Source organism: Heterocephalus glaber, unplaced genomic scaffold (assembly GCF_053883595.1).
Source record: "Heterocephalus glaber isolate CG9 unplaced genomic scaffold, H.glaber_assembly_v1.0 deba00001673, whole genome shotgun sequence".
Lineage (NCBI taxonomy): Eukaryota > Metazoa > Chordata > Mammalia > Rodentia > Bathyergidae > Heterocephalus > Heterocephalus glaber.
The window spans coordinates 12,058,019-12,074,370 of record NW_028258410.1 but is presented as its reverse complement, the minus strand read 5'-3'; the positions used below and the strand labels follow the sequence as shown (position 1 = coordinate 12,074,370).

At 38.9% G+C, this 16,352-nt stretch overlaps 1 protein-coding gene across 10 annotated transcripts in view; it reads right to left on the bottom strand.

The window, feature by feature from the left end:
- Window positions 1-16,352, bottom strand: part of LOC101710030 (serine/threonine-protein phosphatase 4 regulatory subunit 1-like) — a 96,960-nt gene that overhangs the window by 16,816 nt on the left and 63,792 nt on the right. For 9 of the 10 annotated variants that reach the window (XM_004840935.4, XM_004840937.4, XM_004840933.4 and 6 more), the window contains 5 exons: window positions 6,604-6,711; window positions 5,764-5,829; window positions 3,657-3,815; window positions 2,923-3,107; window positions 846-1,282 (listed from right to left, as the gene is read on the bottom strand). In XM_004840935.4, the coding sequence (XP_004840992.3) occupies window positions 846-1,282; window positions 2,923-3,107; window positions 3,657-3,815; window positions 5,764-5,829; window positions 6,604-6,711 (955 nt within the window). The remainder of the gene's footprint in view (window positions 1-845; window positions 1,283-2,922; window positions 3,108-3,656; window positions 3,816-5,763; window positions 5,830-6,603; window positions 6,712-16,352) is intronic. The other variant, XM_021255162.2, reaches the window with a different exon arrangement.

Genomic DNA, 16,352 nt, shown 5'->3' with positions numbered 1-16,352 from the left:
GGTCCTAACACTGGGGATCAGACAGATCCAGTAGTGTGTTTTCCAAAACCAGACCTTTGTCTATAGCTATTAGATGTGATACGTTACATGTGTTCATTCCTTCAGCAAACACTAATTTAATTTCCTTCACAAACTTAAGGACAAAGAATAATCATAGGGCTAACTGGATCTTCACATTTCTCTTCTCGAAAGCTTCACAAAGCTTTGCCCAGCAACAGCAGCAAGTGTTGTTTTTTCCAATTTCTCCAACTCAAGGAATACAAATATAGCACTGTTTAGAGAAAGAAGAGTCGTGATAATGGATATGGATTGCAAGGTCTGGCTCTCAGATCAGACGCTCAGTGGGAGCACTAGTCATAAAATGAAAAATAGCCCAAAGAAGAAGTTGTACTTTTCCAAGCAGCACAAAGACAGAACCCTTAGAGTTTAGCTAAGGGATGATTTAATAAGCTCCTAAAGGAACACCACCCTTAGCTGTTCATTACTAGAAAGGGCACTGGACGCGGGAAATGACATCATAGCAGCCATGGAGCTAATGAGACTTTCACGCTATAGATATGCCCAACCACCATCCCCTGCTCCATTAGACCAGACTTCAAGCTGCGCACATCTGTCCTCAGAACAAGGAGGTGTAGTCTTCACACAGGTCCACATGGAAACGTCTCTGACTTTACCGGCCATGGTGAGATCAAACCAGTCTCTTCCCTACAGGCATGTACAGTGTAAATAAAGACAGGCAGACACACGTACTAGTATACAGGCCTCAGGAAGAAGGAAGTGGCCATGTGCAATGTACAACACAGAAACATCCTATTCCATTTTCTCTTTAAGGAGAATGAACTTACCTTGAACATCTGGATCACAGATCATATGTTCCTGTAAACTCCTGAGGACCTTCTGAATCTCACTTCTGGCTACACAGCTGTTGTACACACTCTCAGGTCTTGTACAGCCCTCTTCCTGAGCGCCAGCCTCACTCAGAAACAGCTCCATGTCTTTGCTGATGTCAGGGAGAGGAGTTCGCCAATAAAGGACATTACTGAATACATCATCTGAGTTCTCTGGGTGGCTACTGATAGGGAAGTTGTTAGTAGAAGGGAGTTCCAAGATGGCATTGGCCTCTGGGGAAAGCCTAGTCAACTCAGCTCCAGCCAAAGCAGGACCTTCCTTTGGGTTTTCTGTTAGGCCGTTGGAAGAGCTATCGCCATGCAGGAAAATACTGGTTTCTACTCGTGTCCCTTCCACACGTAGATCTGGCTCTGTCTGCACAGGCTTTGTTGAACTGGGTTAAATAGAAGGAATCAGACTTTCAGTCCCACGTAATAGCCTGGAGGTAACATGGAAAATCCTGTGACCAAAATTCTCACAAGCCCAGTCCTTTTCCTCTAACTCATCACCAGGCCTTCTGGTGACCCCTGGTGTCAGAAAATTAAAACCTCACGAGTGAGAAAGAGATCAAAGTAGCCCCTGCTCCAAGGGCAGTACAGCATACATGGGAAATGCTACACAGACGTTCAGCCAACCCTTCACTGAGTTCAAGTGGTGATGTGTCCTGGCTGCTGTAAAAACTTCTTGGTGCCTACACCTAAACAGTTTACTGCCCAGTAGTGCCTCCACCACAGACAGGTGATGGGAAATAAAAAGGTCCCAAAACTGGCAAGACCTGGTTATTTGTTACCCACCTTGAAAGTCTTTATGAGGAATAGGAGTGACCAAATTGTATGATGAATATTTAAATAAAATATATATCAGTAAAAGACATATTACCATTAATCTTCCTAGAAATCCTCCCCCTTGCTTCAAACACACTGATCCATTGTTCTTGCCACTTTCTGTAGCAGTCCTGGAAGTCCTCTTTTGGAAGTGTTTTTATGAGATACAATAAAAAACACAGTGAATGCTGCTACCAAGTGTCACCCAATGGAGAGGCAGACTTGTACAAACATTACAGTGTATCCTCATCTACCTTACTTACATCACTGCAACTAGCATCATGCAAGGTCTGGGCTCTTCCTCAAAGTCAATAAAAATTTTGAGTCAATTCAGGATATTGAGGCAGCCACAACAGCACAATTAAAGACATGAAAGAGGACTTCCAGAACTGCTTCAGAAAGCACCAAGAATGATGGGATAAGTGTGTTCAAGGAAAGAGGGAGTATTTGGGGGGGGGGGGTAATAGCAATGTGTCTTTCACTGTAATAAATCTTTAAAAATATTTAAACATTCACTATACTCTTCAATCATATCAGACTACTTTCCAATCATACCATATGTGTGGCAGTTGGGCCTGACATTTAGCAGGAGCTCATTGAATTCTCATGGAGGAAGGGTGAAGGGAAGGCCAAAGCAATCTTCAGAGGATCTGTATTATCTGAGGTATGAACTGGCTGCTCTCACACTCCTGCATAACACTAATAATACAGAGACATTTATAAACTACCTCAAGTTGTTTGGTGGGTTATGCCATCCTTAGAAGATATGAAAAACCTAAGATTAATTGCCATACAAAGCACTGTGGGGTTTATCAGTGGTGGTCAGGAATGTCACCTTTATGTGCACAGAACTCCTACTTCACAAAAGAACATAGGACTTTGGGTGAATCACATTTTTCCCTATGTAAATTAGCCAAAGAATTTCATTAATCAAAAAGTAAAAGAAAATTTTCTTTATAGGTTATTTAATCACTACTCTCAATGAATATTTTATCTAAATTTAGGAGATACAGTAGCTTCATTATTTATAACCCAGTAGTCAGGTTTCAAAATCATTATTGCATTTAGTTTTTGCTTCTTTACATAATTAAAGCTCTAATATTCCATCTTACCCAGAAGGTCATTATTACTAAAATTCCAGACTGCCAGAATTCTAGGTGGATGCTTGAGATAAAATGGGAGTCTGGTGATGATCTTGGTGGGAGCGTACCTAGTGGGGCAGGCATCACCACAAGCACTGGGATTAGGTGAGGCAGAGGCAAAGTCAGCCTCCAGATCCTGGCTTGGTGGCTGGATGCTCAGGGTGCTGTCCTCTCCAATGTACAGGTCAGCCGTGGAGGGGTTTGCAAAGGTGGAAATGAAGGGCCCAAGGGACTGGAAGGCAGCCTGGCGCACCTGAAACCAGAGAGAAAGAACAGTGCAGCAGAGGCCAGGCTGACCCCAGGCTGACACAGACGGCTGTCCCCAGATGCCCGTCAAATTGGGTCTATACAAATTTACTCCTTCCCACATCAGTCCCTAAACTCCAATGAAACTATTTTTCAATAGAAAATAAGCAGAAATTTGGCCCCATTATGCACTTTTTATTCTTTTAGAATATTAATTCCACAACAAACAATACTTATTAATTGTCATGGGCAAGTTTATGGTAGTAACACAAAAGCTAACTGCTCAGTTACAGTGCTCTCCTTCTCAGTTCTCTGACATTTACTTGCTGCAGATGTTGAGGTATGTACCACTTCCTCAATATTCACCTCCATGTTTTGGAGATTTCAGATGTCCTGAAATTAGATTTCGACCTCACAAGATCAAAGTCTAATTATGCCAGTCAGTAATTGAAAGGACAAAATACAAATCCAGACACTGAAGCAAGGCCCAGAAGTTGGATGCGGCTGGTGAGGTGGACAGTGGCAAGGCCAGTGTGACGGGGCTCCCATCACTCACCCAGCGACAGGGGTCACTGAGGAGTCTGATGAAAAGAGGTGAAAGCTGGCTTCTGCGGACCTCAGGGGAGGTGTTGTAGGACACAGCCATGAAGCATTCCGCACAGGCTTTCCGCATACCCCATACGTTATCTGAGCAGAGCTCGAAAAATCTGAGGAGCTAGCAAAAATAAAACAAGTAATAGAGTTACTCAAATCTGATTACTCTAAGGATAGGTAGAACCTGTCTCGATGTTGCAGTAAAGACAGATCCGGAAAATAAGAACAAAGGCAAATATACAGTGCTCTAAAAGGAAGCATTTGAGACAGAGCAAGTGTGATAAGAAAGTAACATCTCCTTCACCTCCTAACTTAGTTAAGTGACTTGGCTAAATTTAATAAGATAATAGAGAAAACTCTGAAAAGGCAGAATGACATACTCATGACAGGCAATATAGGTAAAGATGGTAAAAGACTGAAACTTACTAATGTCCCAACTGCCTGCTTACCTGTCCCTGCCTCTGACAAGGTTCTACAGCTCTGTTCAGACAGAAGGACAGTGACACACAGATCCTGCCTGCAGCAATCTGAACTGTGCCCAACAGAACGCAATCAGTTACCACCCTAGACACGGACACAGTTCTGAGTCTTTCTGTGAGCTCCCTTTGGGACTCCTTGATTCAAGTGGAAATATGGGGTACTCTCAGTTCTCTATTAAACACTTACTGGTTTTCCCTATAAAAGAGTTAAATGTAATCTCAGGTTTTTTTGCTTTTTGAAGGTTTGGGGTTTTTATGGTTTGGGGGAGTTATTTTTTGTTTTGTTTTTTGGTGTTTTGAGACAGGGTCTCGCTATAGTGTTCAGACTGGCCTTGAACTCACTCACAGTGATCCTCTTGCTTCAGCCTCCCAAATGCTGGGATTACAGGCTTGTGCCACCATGCCCAGCTATTAAATATAATCTTTGACATATGTTCATTTATATTTACATGAAGGTCATGATTACATTTTCTTTTAAAATTTATCCTTTAAGATGCTCTGATCTTAATATCCTAATGTAAAATAGCCTGGGCTGGGGATTTAGCTCAGTGGTTCTGGTGCCTACCTTGCAAGCACAAAGTCCTGAGTTCAATCCCCGGTACCAAAAAAAGAAAAAGACCTAATGTAAAGTAGCCTAAAATGTTTCCTAAATGGGAATATGATATGGTCATAGAAATATCTACCTATACAACAATTACCATGTTGGTCACTACTGTTCTTTATTCAGATACATAAGTAGAAGACAACATTCTCTTCAAAGCAGCAGACCATTACAAACTATTCTTGGGTTAGAACTATGTTGACATGGCCTATACTTCCAACAAAACAAATAAAGTTCTGGACTTAAATTTAAAAAATAATTTAAAGCTTACACTCTTTGAGGTTAAATTCCCACCATACAGGTAGGGCGTTCTGTCAATAACAGTAACACCTTTAGGTGCCAGGCACCAGGTAAAAGCAATGGGGAAACAAAGATGAACAGGATGGGGCCCTAACCTCCGAATCCCCATGCAAAAAACTCTCATGGGGCACTTTGAACAAAAGGCCAGGTGTGGAAAGGAGAGAGAAACATTCTATAGTACAGTGGGCAGGAGAGTCTGGATGCCTGCCCAGAGGTGAAACCCACATAGATCAGGGTAGTGTACAGAACTGAGAAAGGTGACTGGAATGAGGCAGAAAAGATATTTATTTGTAAAGAGACCTGACAGGCCAGTGACCTACCAACCAAGAAAAAAAAATCCGAGTGGTTCTGAGGCCCAATGGCAATGTGATAGTGTAGTAGAATAAGGAGGGGAGAAGAGACAGACAGCGGCTTAGACAGTGAGAAGAAACAAGGGACTGTGAACTGCAGGAGACAACAGCAAATTCCAAAGGAAACTGGCCCTAGGCTGCTTCCATCCCATACCCCAGACCAGCTGCCTAATGCTTAGGAAAAAGGGTAACTTCACAAGTTGAGAACTTTCATACTGATGAATGCAAAACTGAGCTGCCAATCCAAATAAGAGACTCCTAAGTACAAAACCTTACACCGATTCAGAAAGTGCACTAAGAAGTAAATCACCAATTAGGATTGAAAAAAACTTCACATACCAAAAATTTCTCAGTGGCTTCTTGTCCAACAGCATGACAAACATCACCAAAATTCATAGCACACACCTTAAGAATGCAAAAGACATGCCCATTATTCTTTTCTTTCTTTTTTTGTCTTAACAAATTGTAAAAACTAACAAGCAAGAACCCAGGAAGAATTATGCCTCCGGTCAGGCAGCTAAGAGGCCCCTACCAAGCCCAGCACCCACACGGCACCATGCTAGGTGCCTCTGCTGCATCTAAAACAGAAGGTTTGCAAGGTGCTCAATTCTAGGGTTTTTCTGGCTCTTAATTGATCTGGATACATAATGCATTTGGTTAGCAACCGGGAAAAAAGAGAGCTGTTACAGTCTCTGCCTGGTGAGTGAGGCCATCATCTTGCCCATGAACCATGCAGAGAGGCCAGAGGAGCAAGGCCTGCAGGCAGCAAGGTGGAGGCTGAGGTTGTTGGGGGAAGGACAGCAACAGCCTGCACAGGAAGAATCTGACAACTAAGTGGCAAGCAACTCACAGGGAAGCTGGGGCTGGGTTGGAAGGCACAGCCAAAATAAGAGGGTTCTGACACAAATCACCCCAGGAAATCAAAGACCTTGCAGGTCTGGTTAACAGCATCTAACCATCAGCCAGCAAGATCCCAAGAGCAACTGATTTGCTCACAAAGATTCTTATCTCCAGGTCTCTAAGTATCTCCTAATTGCAATAAAAACTAGAATCCTGTTCAAATATTTTCCTTACACAGTTCATGAGGGCCACATTTCCCTACTGAAGATGTAGACAGAAACCTTAGAGGAACTGATTTTGAGTATTTTAATTAGAGTTTTGAAACTCTTATGTTCCCACCTTCCGAACTTGAAAGAGCTTCCTGTCACCACACAGCTCACAGAACCGAGGGAGTAGCAGGCGCTCAACTGTGCTCTTACTCAGCATTGCAGCCATTTTGCAGATCATCTGCAAACAACAAGAAAATCAGTCATTTGAAATACCAAAGCAACCAGGCCACATGTGTCACCAACAAGGTGAGCATAATATGAATCACAATTAATTTCCATGAGGAACAGAGCAGAATGATTTTTAAAAATGCTAAAGGAAAAAAAACCAAATTCGTCAAGCTCAACTCTCTATCAAGCACAACTATAACTCAAAAATGAAGGTAAACTAAAGATACTGTTAGATAAACCAAAACAGAGATTTCATCACCAGGTGACCTAAACTATTCAAAGTGCTAAAAAGTAAGTTCTTCAGGATGAAGGGAAATGACACCAGATGGTAACTAGGAAAAGAAGTTCTAGGAAAAAAAGGAACGATAATCCTCACAAATGGTAAAAAATCAAAGTATGAAAGGCTGTATTTTTTCTTTCTAGGAAAAGAAGGAATGATAATTCCCACAAATGATAAAAAAATCAAAGTACAAAAGGCTGTATTTTTTTCTTTCATTAACTTCTTCAAAAGAAATTTGTGACATAATACGTATGAAAATAACAACAACAACACAAAGGATAAAAGTGAATGAAACGACACTGCTAAAAGCTGCTGTAGTTTTTGCCCCCCCACCCCCACCCCGCTTCAGTACTGGGGATTGAACCCCAGGCTGCACCCCTGAGCTACACCCCAGCCCTTTTTATTTCTTATTTTGAGACAGGGTCTCCCTAAGTCACTAAGATGCCCAGACTGGGCTCAAACCTGGAATCCTCCTGCTCAGCTTGCAGAGTGCTGGGACTACTGGCATGAGCCACTACACCAGCTAAATTGTTGTCATTTTTGAGAAATTAAGACACAATCTTAAAAAAATATTCAATTAACCCAACAGAAAGAAGGAAAAAAAATAACAAAGAAACAAAAACTGATGAGAAAAATGGAAAATAAATAGCAAAGTGGCAGAAATAAATCCAAATATATTAATAATCATATAAAGATAAATGGACTGAATGTTCCAATTAAAAAGCAGAAACTATCAGCCTAGATACAAAAGCAAGACCCAACTATAGGCTAATGCAAGCAGAAACATTCTACATATAAATACAGGCTGAGGATAAAAGAATATAAACAGTAATAAGCCTAAGAATGTTGGGCTTGTTATATTAATATCACAGTAGACAAACACAAAGATTAGTACTAGAAATACTGCTTAATGATAAAAGAGTTAATATATCACAAAAATGTAAACATTAAACATATGCCTTTACATACTTAAAATAAAAAAGGTAGGCTTAAAAATATTGTTTCCCCTTTATGAAGCTAGAAAAATGCAACAAAACTGAGCTCAAGAGAGTAAAAGACAGGAAAAAATAAATAGTAGAAATCTATGAAACAAAGAAAACAAACAAGATCACCACTCCTGTTCAACATAATATGTGAAAGATTACCAAGACCAATTAGGCAAGAAAAATAAGAAGGATGTGCATTGGAAAGGAAAAAGTCAAGTTATCATTATTTGCAGATGATATGATCCTCTACATAGAAAAATTCACCAAAAGATTCTTAGGATTAATAACCAAATTCAGTAATGTAGCAAGAAACAAAATCAACACACTAAAATCAATAGTGTTCCTGTACGCTAATAATGAATCCACTGAGAAAAGAAATTAGGGAAAAAACATTATTTACAATAGCACAAAGAAAAATTAAATACTTAAGAATTAACCTAAGGAAGGCAACCTAAGGAAAGACCTCTATAATTAAAACTATAGTACTCTGAAAAAAAAAAATTGAAGGGGACATCAGAAAATGGACAGACATCCTATCTGTTCCTAGATGGGCAGCACCAATATAATCAAAATGGTCACATTTCCAAAATTGATATACACATTTAACATAACCCCAATCAAAATTGAAACGGCTTTCATCACTGAACTGGAGAAAACAATCCTAAAATTCATATGGAACAAAAAGAGACCCAGAATAGCAAAAGCAATCCTGGGCAACAAGAGCAAAGCTGGAGGCCCTCACAATCCTGGACTTGAAGTTATATTACAAAGCTACTGAGATTTGACAACCTATATTGTGGGAAAAAAATTTTACCAGCTGTTCCTCAGACAAAAGACTACTATCTAGAATATATAAAGAACTCAAAAAAGTCAGACCCCCCAAACTTAAAGACCCAATTAAAAACCAGGCATCTGAAATGAACAGACATTTCTTAGACAAAGAAGTAAAAGTAGCAAATAAACATATGAAAAAATGTTCACCATTACTGGTCATTTGAGAAATGCAGATGAAAACAACACTGAGATTCCACCTCACCCCAGAAATAATGGCTGCTATCAAGAAATCAACAAATAACAAATGCTGGCAGGGTTGTTGGGAAAAAGGAACCCTTTTCCATTGCTGGTGGGAGTGCAGACTGGTGCAACCACTGTGGAAATCAATAGGGAGATACCTCAAAGAACTAGGACTAGAGGTCCCATTTGACCCAGCTATTCCCCTGCTGGGTATCTTCCCAAAAGAATTAAAAGAATCATAACACAGCAATATGTGCACACCCATGTTTATAGCAGCACAGTTTGTAATAGCTAGAACTTGGAAACAGCTCAATTGCCCATCAACTGGAGACTGGCTAAGGAAGATGTGTTTCTTTTTTTAATAAAATAGAGTACTACTCAGCCATAAAGAATGAGAAACTAGAGTCACTTATAGCTAAATGGATGCACATTGAGGCCATACTCTTAAGTGAAATAAATAGGAGACAGATGTATAAATACTGAATAGTTTCTCTGGTGTGAGAAACTGAAAGTGTAAATAAGAATCAAAATGTATAACAGATAATGTGAAACAGGAAGAAAAGGTCTAAAGGGGAAGGGGAAGTGGAGGAGTAGGGGAAAGGAAAGAAGGGAAAGGAAAAAATATGAGAAAAGGAAAAAATGGAAAAAGTCTTTGTAAATAGGGAGGGGTGGAAGGGTTGAAGGGAGGGCAGGGGAATGGAAAAAAAAATAAGAACCAAGATATATCACGTAAAGGTACAAATTCCCAATGACAAATGTCATCATATTGTATACCTAAAATGTACTAATAAACTTAATGAATAAAAATAAATAAATAAAAAGTTTTTTAAAAGCTACTGTGATTTAAAAAGAAATTATAGTACTGGCACAAAAACAGACATGAAGTTCAGTGAAATAGAACAGAGGATACAGAAACAACCCCAGGCATATTCACCTATTTGATGTTTGACAAAGGGGCCAAAAGCATACACTGGAGGAAAGATAACCTCTTTAATAAATGGTGCTGGGAAAAGTAGCTATCCAAATGCAGAAGACTGAATCTAGACCCATATCTCTCATTATGTACCAAACTAAAATAAAAATACATCAAAGAACCAAATGTTAAACTGGAAACAACCTGCTGGAAGAGAAGATAGGTAAAACACTTGAATTCATAGACGTAGGCAAGGACTTTCTGAACTGAACCCCAGTTGTACAGGAAATAGTTCCAAGAATCAACAAATGGGATGATATTAAATTAAAAAGCTTCTGCACAACAAAACAACCAACCAACAGAGTGAAAAGACAACCTACAGAATGGGAAAAAAAAATTGCCAGCAATTTCTCAGAGGACTCATATCTAGAATATACAAAGAATGCAAAAAAAATTAGATCCCCCCCCAATAAAAGACCCAATCAAAAAAATGGAGAAGTAAAATGAATAGACACTTCACAGAAGAAGTAGTACAAATGACCAATACATGAAGAAATGCTCAACATCACTGGCTATTAGATAAATGCAAATTAAAACAACACTGAGATTCCATCTTACCCCAGAAAAAATGGCCACCATCAAGAAATCAAACAACAAATGCTGGACAGGCTGCAGGGTAAAAGGAACTTTCTACATAGTTGGTGGGAATGTAAACTGGTACAACCACTATGGAAATCAGTATGGAGATTCCTCAAAAAGCGAAAACTAGAAATTGCATTTGACCCAGATATTCCCCTTCTAGGTATCTTCCCAAAAGAATTAAAGAGATCCTACGACAATGATGTATGCACACCCATGTGTACAGCAGCACAACTCATAAGAGCTAAATCTTGGAAGCAGTCTATGTGTCCATCCACAGATGAATGGATAAAGAAAATGTGGTAGTGATACACAATGGAATTCTACTCTGCCATAAAGAAGGACAAATTCAAGTCATTTGGAGGAAAATTAATGTACCCTGAGACCATATTTTAGTTAAGTGAAATAAATCAGATGCACAAGCTTAAATATCACATGGTTTCTCTTATACAAGAAACCCAGAGTAAAAATAAAGAGCAAAATAAAAGATAACAGGAAGCAGGGAGATAGACCATTCTCAAAGGTGAGGGGGATCAAGAAATGGAGGGAAAGGAGAGGGAAAGCAGGAATAAGGGATGACAAAAAGGAATCTGGATGTCTTATGGACATATTCCAATGCCACACAAGGAATGTAAACACTGTGCATTGTAGACATATACAAAAAAAAAAAAAAAAGGAAAGGATTAAGAGATGCTGGAAGGGGGGGAGAGGGAATGGAAAAGGTTGAAAAAGGAATTAAGATGTTTTACGTACATGTGTCAACTTGCCACAAGGAATGTAAACATTATGTACCACACACGTAGTAATAAACTAAAATATAATAAAAAAGATTTCAATCCTTAAAAAAAAACAACAAAGAAATCCAATAAAGCAAAAAACTGGTTTAAAAACATAAATAAAATTGATAAATCCCTAACAAGACTGTTTAAGAAAAAATATAGCGGTAGGGGAAAGGAAAGAAGGGAAAGGAAAAAATATGAGAAAAGGAAAAAGTGGAAAACAAGTCTTTGTAAATAGGGAGGGGTGGAGGGGTTGAAGGGAGGGCAGGGGAATGGGGAAAAAATAAGAACCAAGATACATCATGTAAAGGTACAAGTTCCCAATGATGAATATAACTGTATTGTATACCTAAAATGTACCAATAAAAGAATTTAAGAAAAAAAATAGAGAAAACACAAATTACCAATCTCATAAATGAAAGAGCTAACATTACAGATCTTACAGGCATTAAAAGCCTATTAAGAAGATAGTAAGGAACTATTTTGAACAATTCTAACCCAATACATTTGACAATTTAGATGAAATTAATTAATTCTCTAAAATATCCAACTTACCCAATGACATAGATGAGAGTACAAAAATGAAGCCCTACGTTTAAAGTGAATGTTACCAAAAAACCATCTCACTAGAATCAGAGTGAGATTTACTGTGAATTTATTAAGAGGAAAAATAACTGCAATCTTAAACAAAATCTTTCAAAAAGTAGATTGGGAGAGAATACTTCTCAAGTTATTTTTTGAGGCCAGAATAATAATGATGCTAAGGGCTGGCGCTTTAGCTCAGTGGCACTGCACCTGCCTCGCAAGCGCAAGGTCCTGAGTTTGATCCCTGGTAAAGCAAAAAAAAAAAAAAGCTAAAATCTGACAAATACACAACAGAAAATTAAAACTGCCTACCATATCCCTCCCAAATACAGGCTTGAAAATCTTCCATAAACTGTTAGCAAATAATGGAGACAGGAACACTCTTCCCAGCAGAGTGCCAACTGGAATCATCAACAGGCAGTATTTCTTAAGGGTGAAAGTTTGATGAGGAAAAATATACTCACATAGTTTTAAGTAACTTTCCTTAACACTTTTGGATGGAACAGACAGCATATTGGAGAATGTGACAGATACCACCTCTAGTTAACAAGTTAGCAAAATTAACATCACTAATATAAAAAGTCTTGTGTCTCCTGCTTTGACACACTGAGAATACAGTATTTCCATGATATTCCTGCCAGAATGACAGAGTCTGAATCTACTCACAAGGAAACAGCAACCAAAACCAAACAGGAGACATTCTACATAAGAAATGGCCTTATACTTTCTCAACATGTTACTGTAACAAAATTCAAAGACTCAAGAACTGCTCCAGGTTAGTGAACATCAAGGAGATATGACCACTCAATGCAATGAGGGATTCAACTCAGTTAACTGACAAGTGACAACATTTGAATATGAACTGTGGATAAAAGACATTAGCACTATATCCATGTTAAATTCCCTGATTTTGATCACTGTGCTATGGTTGTGTATAAGAGAATTTCCCTGTTTTCAGGATAGAAACACTAAAGTATTTAGATGTGAAGAGACGCAAGGCCTCCAACTTGTGGCTCAAAGGAAAAAACCTCTCCCTCTCTCCCTCTCCCCCTCCCTCTCCCTCCTCCTCTCCTCCCCCTCTCCTCCCCCTCCCTCTCCCTCTCTCTCTCTCTCAGAGCAGGGGAAGGAAAATGATATAACAAATGAAACTAAATATAAACTACTAGAGAAGCTGGATAAAGTGTATTCTGGAGTTCATATTACTATTCTTACAACTCTTCTAAAAGTTGAAATTAAAACAAAATGAAAAGTTATCTCAAAAATATCCAAAAAGAACTCTCCAATTCTCCCAAAAAAATTTAAAAAGGAGAGAAGGAAGGAAGGAAGGAAGAGCAGATTTCCTCTGAAGTCTCATTCTCGCTATGTACACAGCACTGCCACTCTACATTAGTTAAGTAGGTAACCTACACATCACTCTATTTGGAATTTGCACACAAGCAATCAAGAGGAGAAAAACACTAATCATGGTGGAGTGGGAGAGTGGAAACCAGCCCCATAACATAAATAAAGAAAGGGCTGTCTTCAGATTCAGGAAACATGTATTTTTGATGTGATGCTTAGCAGAGTTGTACAAAGTGACAGCCGCAGTGGCTTTCGTATCCAGGGTAACAGGCAACTAAAGAGTTCTCAGTATCTCCATCCACTCCTCCCCTTCTCCCATACTCACATGACCTTATTACTACACAGTATAAAACAAATCCAGAATCATTAAAAGTCAGCACACAGAGTGACAAGAAATTATATTCCTGTGGCCCTGGGAACCACTTGTATAGAAGGATGATCTTCACTTAGTTGCTTGGAGCCAAGCATTCTTCATAGCAAATAACCACAGTATTCTTTTTAAATAAATGCACAAATAAACTGAGCTCAAAAACAGGAATGACAACAAAAAATGAGGAGGCCTTAATGTGAAAATGTGTTGAGAGAGAAAAATAGGCTTCTGACAATTAGTGATAATCTCAGAATGCTAATGGCCTCACTGCAAGCAAAAGGAATTATAATTGGTCTCCAGTGGCCTGTTTATCCTGTCTAGATATAATTACAAGATACAGCGCCTGCAGTTTTTACCAATCCATTCATCCAACAACTAACATTTATTCAGTCCTGACTCGGGGCCTGGCACTGTGCTGGGCGCTGATGGTGCAAACATGCCATGCCCCCATATTTAAAGAGCTCCCGGGGCAGAGAAGCTCAGCTGGTCCCAGCACCCGGAAGCTCCCCGCCTCCATCCCAGGCCCCTAGGGCAGAGAAGGTGAGCCGGTCCCAGAACCCAGAAGGAAGCTCCCCTGCTGCCATTCCAAGATCCTAGGGCAGAGAAGGTGGGCCACGTGGGTGGCAGAAGCACCCCCCCCCATGGAAATGAGAAGACACATAAACAAGCCTCAAAAACAGACTTCCAGATCACCTACAGCAACCCCAAAGGGAAACAAAATGGAACAATCTGATACTCAACCAACCACCTGGACTCTGAACTGGCAACAAAAGAGGATCTGGGAAAAATGAAATCAGAAATAATTACTCAGATAAAAGCAAAGATTTTGCTCATGGTGCAAGACATGATTAATAAATCGAGAGGACACAGATAAAAAAATAGAGGATTTGAGGAAGATGATGGAATCCCAACAAGGAAACAAATGGAATCCATAAAACAGATACAAACAGATTTCCAAGAGATTAAAAACTCCATCGAAAGTCTGCGCAGCAGAATGAACCAATGTGAGGATAGAATTTCACATATAGAAGATAAGATTGCAATTAGTGACCAGGAAAAGAAAAATTGCTTTAAAATTGTAAGGGAACACAAGAAATCAATCCAGCAGCTGCTAGATGATGCAAAGAAGAATAACATAAGACTGATTGGAGTCACTGAAGAAAGAGGAGAGAGTGCAGATGACATAAAAAAACTCTTCACAGAAGTGATGGCAGAAAACTTCCCAAGGAGGGGAAAAGAACTTGACATACAGATAAGTGAGGCATATAGGACTCCAGCTAGCCTTAATCAAAAAAAATCTACACATAGGCATATAATAGTTAGGATTCCAGAAATCCAACAGAAGAACAAAATTCTACAAGTGGTGAGAGAAAAGAAACAAATCACATACAAAGGAAAGCCCATCAGAATCACAGCAGACTTCTCAATGCAAACCCTCAAGACAAGAAGAGCTCGGAGTGATGTATTTCAAGCCCTAAAGGAAAACAGCCTCCAGCCCAGACTGATGTACCCTGCAAAACTATCTTTCAAAATTGATGGAGAAATAAGATGCTTTCATGATAAAGAGCACCTCAGGAACTTCGTGAATATGGAACCGGCACTCCAAAATATTTTAGACAATACCCTAGGAAAAGACAATGAGGATCACAACCCCAGGAAACCCACCAGAATGAATCCATTGGGCATGACAAATTAAACGCAAAGGGGGAGAATCCAACAAAAAGAAAAAGTCATGACAAGGCTTTTAAAACTTTGAACTTCATCTCCCTAATGAGTGTATAATTCGATCTTGTTATTGTACTGATTAGTATTTTTCTGATTCTAGAATTGCACACCATTCCTTGTGCTACACTGGCTATTTATCATCTTCTTATGTCTACATTTTAATTGGGTTGTCTATTAATAAGCTCTAAGAATTCTTTATATATTCTGGTCATAGGTTATATGCATTGTAAATATGGTCTGTTTAAGGACTACTTTTCATTTTAATGATGTCATTTAAAGTTCTAAATTTTGATGGAATCTCATTTATCAATTTTTTTCTTTTATACATCATGTCTTTTGTATCCTAGGTAGTTCTTGCCTACCCTGAAGTCATAAATATTTTCCCTTATAATGTCTTCTTAAAGTTTTATACTTTTAGGCTTTCTTATTTAGGTTTATAGATCCCTTCAAGTTATTTTCATGTATGGAAAAAAAGGGTTGAGGTTAATTTTTTATATACGGATACCAGGTGTTCTAGTGCCGTTTGCTGAAAATACTATCTCTTCCTCGGCTCTTGAATTGAGTTTATATTCTATAAAATGCTACTGTTAAATAATCTTTCAAAACTCAGTGGACCATATATGTGTGGTTCTATTTCTAGATTCTCTACTTTATTCCAATGATCTATATGTCTTTCCTTACACCAACACTGCCTTGATTACTGTAGCTTTAGAAGAAGTCTTAAAGTTAGGTACTAAATGTCTTCCAACACTGTTTTTGTTTTTGTTTTTAACTTTTCTAGGTCCTTTGTACTCCTACATAACTTTTAAATTTCAATATCCAATTCTTCATTTATAGCAAGTATACACAGACCTGAATTTTTATATATACCTTGTGTTTTCTAATCCTGCTAAATTCAAGTACAAGTTCTAGGGGCTCCTAGAGATTTCTTAGTATTTTCTCTGTAGATGATCATTTCATCTACATATAAAGATTTCGCTTCTGCCATGCCAATCCTATCCTAGTTGTGTCATTTTATT